At 37.0% G+C, this 15,128-nt stretch overlaps 1 protein-coding gene across 4 annotated transcripts in view; it reads right to left on the reverse strand.

Annotated features, from left to right (window-relative positions):
* Positions 1-1,622: 1,622 nt before the first annotated feature.
* MYO5A (myosin VA) overlaps positions 1,623-15,128 on the reverse strand; it is a 187,015-nt gene continuing 173,509 nt past the window's right edge. For all 4 annotated transcript variants that reach the window (XM_057722276.1, XM_057722275.1, XM_057722274.1 and 1 more), the window contains 3 exons: positions 13,980-14,154; positions 8,137-8,217; positions 1,623-7,852 (listed from right to left, as the gene is read on the reverse strand). In XM_057722276.1, coding sequence (XP_057578259.1) covers positions 7,700-7,852; positions 8,137-8,217; positions 13,980-14,154 — 409 coding nt within the window. In that variant the 3' untranslated portion in view covers positions 1,623-7,699. The remainder of the gene's footprint in view (positions 7,853-8,136; positions 8,218-13,979; positions 14,155-15,128) is intronic.

Raw genomic sequence — 15,128 nt, forward strand, 5'->3', positions numbered from 1 at the left:
GGAGTCCTAACCACTGGACCACCAGGGGATTCCGTTGATGTGACTTTATTTATATTTATTTAATTTATCTTTAAATTTATATTTATTTTTTTTTTATTTTTTAAAAGATTATTTATTTATTTATTTGGCTGTGTTGGGTCTTCATTGCTGTGTGCGGGCTTTCTCTTGTTGTGGCAAGTGGGGGCTACTTTTCATTGTGGTGTGTGGGCTTCTCATTTTGGTGGCTTCTCTTGTTGCGGAGCATGGGCTCTAGGTGCATGGGCTTTAGTAGTTGCAGCTTGTGGGCACAGTAGTTGTGCCTCTTGGGCTCTAGAGTGTAGGCTCAGTAGTTGTGGTGTAGCAACAGGCTTAGTTGCTCCATGGCATGTGGGATCATCCCAGACCAGGGCTGGAACCCATGTGCCCTGCATTGGCAGGCAGATTCTTAACCACTGCACCACCAGGGAAGTCCCTGATGTGATTTTAAATGGGACTTTTTTTTTTTTTTACCTTATCTTTCTGGTATTTTATTGTTAGTGTAAAGAATGCAATAGATTTCTGTATACTAATCTTGTATCCTGCAACCTTGCTGAATTCATTTATTAGTTCTAATAGTTTTTGTGTGGAGACTTTAGGGTTCTCTGAATAGAGTATCATGTCATCTGAGACTCCTACTGTTATTACTCAGAGTTCAGTTGTTTTTCACGGATAACCACTACTAATTTGTTGTATGCTGTTGGTCAGTTAATAGAGCCCTGAAATTGTTGTTTTTGACACTTTTGTCCAGTATTGTCCTTGCTTTTTTGAGGGGAGAATTTGCTGAGCTCCTTGATCTGCCATATTAGAGGTCACAAGTTTACTCAAAATAGATTTATTGAGATAAAATTCTCATAGCATACACTCCACCCATTTAAAGTATATAACTCAATGTTTTTGAGTATATTCACAGATATGTTAAACTATCACCACAGTCAACTTTAAAACATTTTCATCATCTCAAAAAGAAACTCCTTGCTCTTTAGTCATTGGTCCCTATTCCCTCACTTCCTCCCCTCCTCCCAGCCCTAAACAACCACCAATCTACTACATCATCTCTTTCTTTTTCTTAGGTAGCCTGGTTAGAGGCTTTTCAATTTTATTGATCTTTAAAAAGAACCAGCTTTTGGTTTCATTGATTTTCTCTATTAACTTTCTGTCCTCAATTTCATTGATTTCTGCTCTACGTTTTATTTCTTTTCTTCTGCTTACTTTGTGTTTAATTTTCTCTTCTCTTTTTAGTTTCCTAAAGTGGAAACATAGGTAATTGACTTTAGGTCTTTTTTTTCTAATACATGCATTCAATGTTATAAATTTCCCTGTAAGTACTACTTTCACTGCAACCCAGAAATTTTAAGCTGTATTTTCATTTATATTTAGCTCAAAATATTTTAAAATTTCTCTAGAGGTTTCTTTTTTTAACCCATGTGTTATTTAGAAGTATATTATTTAATCTCCAAATATTTTGGGATTTTCCAGCTATTTTTGTGTCATTGATTTCTAGTTTCTGTTCTTTTACATTTTTAAAGACGTGTTTTATAGCTCCAAATGTGATCTATGTTGGTGTATGTGTTGTGGGTTTATTTATAAGACACTAACAAAAATCCTTTATATCCATATCTTTATTTGAACAATTTTCTATAATATCTAGGAGAATACAGCATTTATGACGCACATTTACTAAGTACAACATTAGACAACTACAAATTTAGAGCATAAATGTCAATCTGATATTGTTTTGGTTTCCATCTTAGCACTAGGTGATATCTAGTGAAAACCCATGTTTCAAAGGCTTTTGTTGATATGAGGTGTATTACTAACTTATTTTTAAAAATTCCATGTGAGATATGCTGGGGTGGGTTTAGTTTAAAATTAGTTTTGGTTATAATGCCTTTCACGTCTCAGTACTTTTGCTTCTTTTTTAATGGATGAACATTTTACCTAAGAACTTTTCAAACATTAACTATATCATGTTTTTCTATGTAGATCAAAGTAGAATTCCTTTTCCAGATCCAACAAGGAAAAACATTTGAAAACTGCAATGTTCAATGTCATTATCGTTCAAAGGCATATCCATTTCACAATAAGTTAACAAAGTTAGTAATTAAAATACAATATATTAAATGTCATAAGCTCATTTCTGTGCAACACTGTTAGAGCAATTTAAATTTTCTAAGGACACAAGAAAATCAACGTAACTCCTGGGTCCCACAAAAATACATAACTAGGAATCATAAATTATAACATACATATCCACATTTAAAGGAAAAATTCAGCATATGTTGGAAAAAAATGAAATGGCTCAAGTTATGTAGAGAGCCTGAAATGTAGGCTGTTTTTATAACACATAATGACAATAAGATATTTAAAACTATTGACTCTGAAAAATGCCATGAAAATGTACTGACCTACCAAGCACTGAATTGTACATACAGCTTCAACTCAAAAAACATTTTTCTTTCAAATATTTTGAGCAACATTACAATACTAAGGAAATGTTAGTCATTTTCAGACATCTTAATGAATCTAATAATACCCATTAAATTGAGCTAATGAACAATTTAGCCAGACCAAATTATAAAATTAAAAAAATGTATAAAATGCATTTTGGCAGATATTTTACATAGTGCTTTTCAGTTCCTGATCTATTGAGAAATCTACTGTACCCTCAGGTTGACTTAATTTAGGGTGATATTGAATACAATGAATTAGAATTTATAGCACTCTTTCCTGTTTTCACTCCATCTTTGATGTGGGTAAAGGATTCTCAAAAATTTTTTTAACGAATGTCCATGAAAGGTTTTATGGTTATATCCTTTCAGCTTTACTAAGAAACGGTCAGTTCAGTGGAAAACATGCCATTTAAATATTACCAAGAGTCTATTTTATCTCTATATTTCTTCCATACGTTCATTTGCTTACTTGTAACACAGAGCCCCCCAACCTCAGGAAACACTAAGACCACATTTCATTGGCTCTGAGATTGTTGCTGCCTCACAGTTCTAATACCTGTTTGGAAATGAGAGAAAAGAAAGGAAGAAGTAACAGGAGGGGAGGGTCATGCATAAAGGGAAGGAAGGAAGAAAGGAGGCCACACCCACCCAAACCCTCACAACACCTTGAGAAACAGGGCAAGATATCCTTTCCAGGCAAGACATCCCCTTACAGAGGAGAAGTTCCAGAGAACTTAAGGCAGCTCTAGGAGGGAAGGGAGCAGGGGTTAAGGCGGCCCTCACAGCACAGCCTGAGGAGAAATCACAATGCACTTATCCACACACAGAGCGTCTCTAACACTCACGCACACAGCACACCTCTTGGCTTCAAAGCCAACACTGGCAGCATGCACACACTGTCATGTTCAAACACACACTGACTTGTGTATGGCCTGCCCAGGGGAACAGCCCTCAGAAGGGACCCGGGGCGTGGCCCACAGCTGCAGGTTCTCTGCAGGTTGCACAGCTCACCTGGTGGCTCTAACGGCGACTTTGAGGGCCATGTGTTGAGAATGACCTTTCTCTTACCTTTTGGGAGGCTCTCACTGCTTCCTGTCAGGCTGGGAGAGCCTGTTACTAATTAATGACCAAAACAGAGTTCTGTACCCTCCAGGGGGGCACTGATTCATTACAAAAGCCGAACCTAGTTATAGCAGGTGACTATAACGAGAAGGAAACCACAAGGCACCCCATCTAGAACTTGGTACTCAGCATTTACTCACCTCCCATGTGCCAGCTGCCAACTCTGATAAGGAAAAGCAGCACCTCTTGCTGGACTGGGCACCCCATGGGTACCAGGAGGAACAGAATGGAACCTCAGGACTTCCTAAAGTCTCTGTCCCCCGCAGGTGCCCCACTGCCACTGCTGCATACGGGAAGACGGCACAGCTGGAGGGCAGAGCGACCTTAGGCAAGTCACTGACCTTATTATCTTTCTCTTAAATTATCATCAGCTAAAGATTGTAGTAGCTGCCCTTCGACCTTCCAGGGCGGCTGTGAGGACACAATGAGGTAACAGAGAAAGTACACTAAAGTAAAGCATAGCCAGACACAAGGTACTGTTTCCACACTATCTTTCACCAGGAGAGCTGAAGGGCCACACATGACATTTTGCTTTCTGTTTTATTCTAAACAGTTGAAGTTACTGAGGACTGTGTGTGTGGGTGGAAGAGAGAGAGAGAGAGAGAGAGAATATAAGGACATCTCAGCATGGTGCCAGGTGCCCCTTTACCTAGGGTTACAAGGGAAGTCATTTCTCACAACAATCATTATACTGAAATTCTAATCAAATAAATTATTTACATGGCCTCCACCACTGTGGGTTTTTTTTTTTTTCTGCTACTGGGTTTTTAAAAGATTTGATCTATATTATACACAATTACTTACCCAGAAAGAGGCGACTCTCAATTATTCATTGAAATGAAGGAAATAATAAAGCAAATGACACAAACGGACCCAAATTCCCAAATCTCCTATCAGTTGGCTTTGGAATATATATTTTTGTACTTTTGCAATTGATGAAAGAAGTGGCAGGGACATGGGGAATTTTCACAAATTCCAAAGGAATCATGAAGCTACACTTCATGGATTTTACCCCATACTCGTCTTTCCCCTTCATTATAGTTACTCTCAAGCAGAGCAAAGCCTGAACCTAAGAAAAGTTACAAGAAGGAAAACTGCTTCTAATTTTTCAGCTTTGCTTTTTGAGGTGTGAGCTGAGTCTCCATGTAGGGTGAGTGGGGAGGAGGCTACTGAGAAGGGGCTATTAAGACAATGAACTGTTGTTTTCTTGAAGAATTCTTTTTTTGAATTCCTATTGTGTGTCATAGAGGAATTATGAAAAAGCAAATTAGTGATAATGCTAAAGATGGTACTGCAGAGAAGTGAGACCAGCAAGAACTCATGGAAAGATTGGCCTGAAGGGAAGCCTCCATGCAGGCCAGCGGGGCAGCTGAGGACTGACTCCACCCACAGCCTTCAATGTAGTCAGAGCAGGTGAGTAGACAGGCAATGGGATACATGATATGGTTGAAGGAAGCGAAAGAGTGAACAAATAAATGAGTGGGTGGATGAAGTGGAGGGCTGGTGGAGTGGGTTTGAAGCTGGGTGAGAAAGCGTCGACGGACAGAGGGAAAGGTGAGCAGTCCTCAAAGAGGCCAAGCATACCCACAGTCAGCAGAATATTGCTGCATCCTCAAGAAAGCCCAGGACTTGGGGTTCCCTGGTTGTAAGGTATTTCTCTTATGACTAAAGATCTTCAGACTGCTAAGAGAAATTCAGATCTCCATCTGGGGTTCTGGATAGGTGTTGGAGGAAGCTGGAGCCCTGAAATATCATAATCTTTGTGTGGCCATCCCTGAACATGAGAGGCTCTGGCCCAGGTGTGGAACAGAGGCTCCAGCACTTTGCAGCAGGAAGATGGGAGACAGAAGAGAGAGAAAGGCCAAGACTGGACATGCTTCAGGATATGAGCTGTCTGCAGGGAAGATAAAGGGCTGCAATGGCAGTGGAAGCTAGAGCGTGATCCTGAAGACCTGAAAAGACTAGGGTGTATGTGGGACGTTCTATACAGGACTGAGCTGGGAAAGGATCTGGGAGGACTTCTGGGTCTCAGGGGGAGAACCTACAATCACGGTGGCATTTTTTGGGGCATCTCTCCCACTCAAGTCCCATCTATGTTCTTAGATTCTGACACATTCAGTACTAACCATGTGGTTTCAACAGTTCATTGAAAACCACACTAACAATCAGGGAAAATTGGGAGAATCTGATTGAATCAGTATTTTTGCTTGGTTTTGCAAATGGATAAATGTATCCAAACTGAATACAGCAGTACACAATTCAATAAAAATTACCTAATTAACCAATAGCATGTACATAAAATCATGTACATTTAAGAAAGATTATAGCTACACAAACCTGTGATTTTACATTTTATTAATCCCTCAAAATTAACAGGCACCAAACACTAGTCTTTCCATCAAAGGGTAACCTTACTGAGTACCTGCAGGTCACTTCTCTGTGGTCCAAGTACTGTGAGGAGAGAACTTCAGATGTGGAAGGGACCTTAAGAACCAGCTGTCTAACACTCTTATTGTATAAATGAGGAATTTGAGGCCCAAATAAGTTGACAGTATTTATCTTTTAATAACAATCTTTATCACTGATTTGAAAATGTTTTACTTCCATTAATAATATTGCACATATTTTAATAAGATGTCATTTTTTATAGACCATCTAACAGTTAATATAAATCTATGATTGTAATTCAGAACCAGAGTTTCTAATGAAAGCTAAGAATTTGCTTTTGTACCACCTGAAACATTTATTGTATAAGATTTGTAGGAAAAATGGAGAATATGTTTAATTAGAATTTCAGAATGAAAACTTATAGAATCTGGGTCTTATTAAACCAAATCCTTTGTAAAATTCAGCAGTCTCCTTATATTTTTATATAGGTCAAAGTATTTCTAATATGATGCTCTTTAAAGTATCTAGTGGTACTGAGAACATTTATAGAAGTTGCAAAGCCTAGAAAATGGAATCATAATTATTTATTATATATCTTTCCTTTGCATAATTTATAAAATAATCAAGATTTCAAGACCTGAATCATGAATAGTCTGACAATCCTCTTTAGATACTGACTGAAATTAATTCTTAATAAATTAAGAAGAAAGAAAACCTGTCAAGGTTGAAAATATGCACTGCAGGAATCAGATCTGGTAACTAAAAATAAGTCACTTCACAGAACACTGTACCCTGATGTGATATGCACCCAGGGAAAGTTAATGAGCACATCAATGTAACACATCCTGAATAAATGACATCAACAATAGCCACTTTGCCTAAGCCTATCCCTAAATGTCAAACATTATGTCATATTACTACATGACTTCCCAGTGTCTGCTACTTGGTGGAGGTGAATCTGTAGATATGTGCACATAATCCAGTTAAAACTGATCTGATTGAACTGTAAACAGAGTTGATAAAAGAGAAGCTTATTTTTGTAGTGCCTAATATGAATATCGCTTACATTTTAAAGAACATAGTATGTAGCAGCAATTTAAAATGCTCAGTAAACTACAGTACAAACGGACTTCCATGCTGTATAGCAAACCAACATTCTCTTACTATCTCTACATCATAGTGACACATAGAAGGGAGCTACTTGACCAGTTACTTTACATATTGCCAGTTTATTTTTTCATTCCAGTTGGACAGTATTAACATAACTGATTCCTAAACTGGTGTGATATGTACTCAGTAGCGATCTTTCTTTCAATTCTTCTGGTTAGCACACAGGAGGTTCCTTGTTGGTGCCTTCCCAACAACAGCTCACATTCATATCTGGAATTTGGCTTTTTGATATAATTTAGATGCAGTGATAAGGATTTAAAATAAATGCTGGCAGCTGAAGACACACGTTTTTCCTTCCTCCCGTTATTCACCTGCAGACACCTAACTGATCAAGGATGAGTGTTGTTATAAAGGTAACACAGCACAAAGGAGCCTATCTTTCTTTCCAAGATGATGAAAAGTATTCTAGAGGGAGTTCCAGTCAATAACCATTTGTTTGGGAGATAATAAGTACTATTTCTTTTAAAATGTGATTTCAGTAGCTCACTTGAGATAATGGGTTCTTATTTCAGGCAAGAAATGTATTGTCAATATTTGCCTTGATATCACTTTCAGACCCGTGATATGAATCCCAGGCCCAGGCTGGCTGGAATCTGGATGGTTTCTAGTGCAAGGGAAGATGGGTTAAAAGGAAAGGTGACAGGAAAGATGTGTTTAGCATCCATGAGCAGCTGAGGAGAGTCTTTCCTGTCTCGTAAACGCATCTGAGAAGATTAAAAAAAGAAAGAAAAAAAAAAAAAAGAGCATCAATTCTTTGAATCCATAAAAACTTTTTTCACAAAATTCTACCAAAACACTTCAACTAATGAAGAATGTTAGTGCTTTAAAATCACTTCATTTTCCCAATATGCTGTCATCAAGAAAGTTAGTGCAATGTAAAAATAAGATAATATAATAAAAACTGCATTATCCTTCAATAAATTATAAAATTTCCATTCAAATGACTGTGTTGGTGAATCAAAGCAAAAGAAAGGCTGGGAGATCTTACCTGTATAGTACGAATAAATGACACAGAGACTCTTTCTTCAAACTCATTAACTGGAGTATACAAATTCAACACTTTGACAATCTGGGAGAAATAAAATGATCAAAGTCTTCAGCATATTATCAAATATATACATGCTGGGTACCTGTAATCTGGAAAACTAAAAGGATCTCTAGATACAGTTTTTAGTTCTACTCAGGGCTTGATTAGGACAAAAGGGGAAAGGGAATGGTTCTGAAGGCACATTTACCTTTATTACTTGAATTTTTACAATAAGAATGTATTAGTGTACTATTTTACATTTTGAGAAATGTAAAAGTGCTCTCAGTCTCTCAAAGTAACAATAGTTAACAGTGTCCTGAGTATTCAGCTAGTTACTTTCTATACGTATTCTGTGTAATCTATGTAAGAGTCTATGTTTTGAGATAAGTGATGAACATTAGAAAAATCCAAGAGTCAGCACAGAAATAACCAGGCAAAAGAAAAGGGGGCGTGTTTATGCCTATGCCTTACCTCATGCTGTGGTCACTGTCTTCAAATGCCCTTTCCATGTTTTCACTTCCTTAAATTCAATGCACAGCTAAGTAAGTCTTTCCCCAAATGATCCGTTATTGCCCCTTTGGAATCCTCCCTCTAGCTGATTAGTGCTGGGGGCTTAACTACCTATCAATGGGCCAGCACCAGCCCTGGGCTCCCCTGAGCCCTGTGACCCACTGTGCTAGGACCTGCCAAAAAATGGGGCAGCAGGGACTTCCCTGGTGGTCCAGTGGTGAAGAATCCACCTTCCAATGCAGGGGACGCAGGTTTGATCCCTGGTTGGGGAACTAAGATCCCACATGCTGCTCGGCAACCAAGCCTGAGTGCCATAACTACTGAACCCGCACGACTCAACTAGAGAGAGAAAAACCCACACACCACAACTAGAGAGAAACCCGTGAGCAACAACAAAGACCCTGCCTGCACGTTGTAACGAAAGATCCCATGTGCTGTAACTAAGACCTGACACAGACATAAATATATACATAAATAAATAAAATATTGAAAAAAAAATGGGGCAGCAGAAACCAAAGGAAGCAGGGCAGGGCAGCCAACTAGGCCAGGGGCCAGCCTTGCCCACCACTGAGCCCACAGTAGTTCAGCCCTGCCACCACAGAAGGGCCTACAAAGCCCACATGGGGGTACCCCTAGACACATAGCTCCGGTGATCAGAGGGCAGAGCCCCATAGGATGTTTACCACATAAGGCCACTTCTTTAAGATTGGAAAATGTAAATGACCTACTTAATACATAGAGAAAAGACAGTGAACTAGACAAAATGAAAAGACAGAGCAATATATTCCAAAAAAGGAATGAGACATAACCTCAGAAAAAGTACTAACAGAAGTGGAGATGAGCAATCTACCTGATAAAGAATACAAGGTTATGATTATAAAGATGCTCAGTGAACTCAGGAGAAGAAGGGATGAACACAGTGAGAATTTCAACAAAGAGTTAGAAAATATAAAGAAGAACCAAATAGAGCTGAAGAATACAACAGCAGACTAAATGATACAGAGGAATGGATCAGTGAGCTGGAAGAGAGTAGTGGAAATCACTGAAACTGAACAAAAAATAGAATAAAAAAAAAGATTGTTTAAGATACCTCTGCAACAACTTAAGTGCACTAATATTCACATTATAGGGGTTCCAGAAGGAGAAGAGACAGAAAGGGACAGAGAACTTATTTGAAGAAATATTAGCTGAAAACTTCTCTAATCTGGGAAAGGAGCCAGACATCCAGGTCCAGGAAAGGAAGCACAGAGTCTCAAACAAGGTCAACCCAAAGAGGTCAACACCAAGACACATTATGATTAAAATGGCAAAAATTTAAGATAAAGAGAAAATCTTAAAAGCAGCAAGAGAAAAGCAACTAGTTACATAAAAAGGAACTCCCATAACACCATCAGCAGACTTTTCAGCAGAAATTTTGCAGGCCAGAAGGGTGTGGGATGATATATTCAAAGTAATAGAAGGAAAAAACCTATCACCAAGGATATTCTACCTGGCAAGCTTATCATTCACATTTGAAGGAGAGAGACAGAGTTTTACAGATAAGCCAAAGCTAAAAGAGTTCAGCACCACCAAACCAGCTTTATATTTATATTTTTTACTATTTTTAATGGGACTTCTCTAAATGCAAAAGAAAAGGCCACAACTAGAAATATGAAAAGGGAGGGGGAAAGGAAGTTTATAGGGATAAAAGCCTATTTCAGGAAACAAGAAAAATCTCAAATAAACCATTTAACCTTATACTTAAAGGAACTAAAATAAGAGGAACAAACAAAACCCAAAGTTAGTAGAAGGAAAAACAAATCAGAGTGGAAATAAATGAAATAGAGACTACAAAAACAACAGAAAAAAATCAATGAAACTAAGAGCTGGTCCTTTGAAAAGATAAACAAAATTGATAAACTATTAGCCATACTTATCAAGACAAAAAGAGAGAGGGCCCAAATATATAAAATCAGAAATGAAACAGTAGCAGTTATAGGCAACACCACAGGGAATTGCATAGGATCATTAGAGATTACTATGAATAATTATATGCCAATAAAATGGACAACCTATAAATGGATAAATTCCTAGAAATATCGTCTCCCAAGACTGAATCAGGAAGAAACAGAAAATATGGACAAATTACCAGTAATTAAATTGAATCAGTAATCAAAAAATTCCCAACAAGTAAATGTCTAGGACTAGATGGCTTCACAGGTGAATTCTGCTAAATATGAGTTAACACCTAAATCTACCCTCCTCAACCTATTACAAAAGAATAGAAGAGGAAGGAAAACTTCTGAACTCATTCTATGAGTCCAGCATCACCCTGATACCAAAACCAGACAAAAATACCACAAAAAAGGAAATTATAGGTCAATATGACTGATGAACATAGTTGTAGAAATCCTCAACAAAATACCTGCAAATTGAATTTAACAGTACATTAAAAGAATTATACACCATACTCAAGTGGGAATTGTCCCAGGGATGCAAGGATTTTTCAATAACCACAAATCAATCAATGTGATACACCACATTAGCAAATTGAAGAATAAAAATCATATGATCATCTCAATAGATGCAGAAAAAGCTCTTCACAAAATTCAACATCCATTTATGATAAAAACTCTCAACAAAGTGGGTATAGAGGGAACATACCTCAACACAATAAAACACATATATGACAAACCCACAGTCAACATCATATTCACGGTGAAAAGGTGAAAACATTTCCTCTAAGATCAGGAACAAAAAAAAGGATGCCCATTCTCACCACTTTTATTCAAAATGGTATTGTAAGTCTTAGCTACAGCAATTAGATAAGAGAAAAAAAAAAAAGTAAAAGGAATCCAAATCGAAAAGGAAGAAGAAAAACTGTCACTGTTTGCAGATGACAGGGTACTGTATATAGAAAATCCCAAAAATATAACCAAGAAAGTATTAGAACCAATAAATGAATTCAGTAAAGTTGCAGGATACAAAATTACTATACAGACAACTCTTGCATTTCTATACACTAATAATAAATTATCAAAACACAATCCCCATTTATAATTTCACCAAAAATAATAAAATACTTAGGAATAAATCTAAACAAGGAAGTGAAAGAACTGTACTCAGAAAAGTATAAGACATTGATAAAAGAAACTATAGATGACACAACTTGAAAGACATACCAGGCTCATAAAGTGGAAGAATTAATATGGTTAAAATGACCATATAACCCAAAGCAACTACATATTGAATGTAATCTCTACCAAAATACCAAAAGCATTTTTCACAGAACAGAACAAATAATTCTAAAATTTATACAGCAACACAAAAGACTCTGAGTAGCCAAAGCAATCTTGAGAAAGAAGTATTAATACAAAGCTAGAGGTATCATGCTTCCTGCTTTCAAACCATACTAAATAGCTACAGTAATCAAAACAGTATGGTACTGGAACAAAAACTGACTCACAGATTGATGGAAAAGAAAAGAGAGCCCAGAAATAAACCTACTCTTATGGTCAATTAATCTACACTAAGGGAGGAAAGAATATACAATGTGGAAAAGACAGTTTCTTCAGTAAACGCTGTTGCGAAAACTGGCCAGCTATATGCAAAAGAATCAAACTAGACATACCACTTAGAAAAATAACTCAAAATGGATTAAAGACTTAAATGTAAGACCTTAAACTCTTAGAAGAAAATACAAGCAGTAAATTTTTGACATTAGTCTTAGCAATATTTTTTTGAACTGTCTCCTCAGGCAAGGGAAACAAAAGCAAAAATAAACAAATGGGACCACAAACTAACAAACTCTTGCATAGTGAAAGAAATTATCAACAAAATGAAAAAGCAGAATGGAAAAACACATTTGCAAACAATATATCTAATAAGGGGTTAATATTCAAAATATACAAAGAATTCATATAACTCAAATTAAAAAAACAAATAACCTGACTAAAAAATGGGCAGAGGACCTGAATAGACATTTTTCCAAAGAAGACACACCAATGGCCAACAGGCACATGAAAAAATGCTCACCATCACTAATTACCAGAGAAATACAAATCAAAACCAAAATAAAGTATTACCTCACACTAGTCAGAATGGTTATTATCAAAACGACAAAAAATAGTAAGTATTGGTGAGCATGGAGTGAAAAGGAAACCCTCATGCACTGTTGGGGGGATTGTAAACGGGTGCAGCCACTGTGGAAAACAGCTCAAAAAATTAAAAATACAACTCTGATACAATCCAGCAAGTCCACTTCTGGGTACTTTTCCAAAGAAAACAAAAACACTACTTTGAAAAGATATATGTACCCCTCTGTTCATTGCAGCATTATTTACAATAACCAAGATATGGAAGTAATCTAAGTATCTGTCAGTAGGCAAATGGATAAAGAAAACTGGTACACACACACACATGCACACACAAGAATATTACTTAGCCTTAAAAAAGAATGAAGTCTTGCCATTTGCAACAATATGAATGGACTCTGCAGACATTATGCTAAGTGAAATAAGTCAGACAATGACAAGTACTGTAAGAGCTCACTTATATGTGGAATCCAAAACACAAAACAAAGAAGCCAAAAAAATGAAAATAACTCACAGATACAGAGAACAAATGGGTGGCTGCCAGAGGGGAGGGGCCTGGGTGTGTCCAAAATATGTGAAGGAGATTAAGAGGTACAAACCTCTAGTTATCAAATAAATAAATAAAGCATACAGATATAATCTACAATATAAGGAATATGCTTAATAATATTGTAATAACTTTGTATGGGGACATGATTGCTAGACTTATCACAATTATCATTTTATAATGTATGCAAATGTCAAATCACTGTGTAGTATACCTGAAACTAACATCATATTATGCATCAACTATATTTCAATTAAAAAAGAATTATCTGTCTTAAAATAGAGAAGTCTAAAGAATCATTCAATTTTTAAATAATTTGGAAAATTCTTTTATGGAGTACAAGCTCCACAGAATGTATAGAATATATACCCCATGAAAACAGGGACTTTGTTTTGTTCCTGGTTTTATCTTAGTGGCTGGAACATTATATAGAACAGTGTAGAGAATGGATGAATATTTACTGAATGTTGAATGTGCATGACTGTGACTAGAACTGAAATATACTTTGTGGTAAAATCTCCCTTCTTCAAGATCTAGAATATCAATATATATCATCTCTGACACAGATAAAGTCAGCTCAGAGACAAGAGCAATAGCTAGAAGCCTTCTTTACTTCCCTAAATGTCACCCTTGATGCATGTTAAATTATTTTATAATAGGGAAAGCTGCCTTACCTGGGCAGTAGTTAAAGCATTGCACATGGAACAAATGGCTTCTGCATCATCATCTGTTTTCTTTTTCACTTGCAAAAGCTGAGCAGCCTGAATGAGAGGTTCCAGTGTTTCCTTAGCCCCACTGTTCATCAGATTCTTGTCACGCAGCCATTCTTCTAGTTGACTGACATTGTACCTATGCAGTAAAGGGAGGGGGGGATGCAAATTTACTGACTGTTACCATCAATGTCTTAATTTTTCTGTGTATGGCTTCGTCAGGAATTTCAGTTAAATGTTTTTTTAAATCATTAGCTGTGCTTAAAAATTTATCATATAAATAATCAGGAGTTTATAATCATAATTATATAAGAGTAAGTATCATTCTAGAGACTATTATTCTCTTTAATGGAAGATAGAAATGTAGCCATTATAGCCAGTTATGAAATAAGACGTGCTAAAAAACAAAACAGAACACCTAGTATGGCTGTATCCTTATTAAACAGCCGAGCAGAAAATACTTTCTAGCTTCTTACAACTTGAGAGGTGAGAATTGATAATCCTTTAAGTACTCTCTCTTCCTTAAGTCAGACTCCAAGCCAGTGGACATAACTACGAGATCCCCATAGAGACCCTGGGCTCCGGCCCTCTTTAGGGAAGAGCCTGGGTGATGGAGGTAGTGGCCTGAGGAAGCTCAGGGATAAAGGCAAAAAGGGCAAGTGGGGGCCATATGGAGAGAGACACAGAAACTACACAGATGCTGAGGTTTTAAGAGGTGGCCAGACAAGTGATAGTGGTTTGCAAATGAGAGTGAGAGAAATGGATCCACAGTCAGGACTCAGCAATCAGGCAAAGAGGGGCTTCACAGGTATAAACAGAGCTTGTAGAAATAACTTCTACGACCTGAGTGGAAAGCATTATCTTCTTGCTGCTATCTACAGTGGATGTGAGTCAGAATGGAATATTTGAAAAGAAAGCAACGCTTCCTAAGATTGAGTAACTACAGGCTTTCATAGGAGAAATCCTTTTTTCCTCCCTTGGTGAACTTTCTAGCTGTTTTCAAATAAATTATTTGGAGAAAAAAAAAAGAATTCCATTATGCTAATAAGGTTATACTGAGGAGCAGTTGGACAAAGTTGAGCACAGCTTTTCTTACAATAGAGAGAAGCCTAT

The sequence above is a fragment of the Hippopotamus amphibius genome, chromosome 2 (assembly GCF_030028045.1).
Source record: "Hippopotamus amphibius kiboko isolate mHipAmp2 chromosome 2, mHipAmp2.hap2, whole genome shotgun sequence".
NCBI classification, from domain to species: Eukaryota; Metazoa; Chordata; class Mammalia; order Artiodactyla; family Hippopotamidae; genus Hippopotamus; species Hippopotamus amphibius.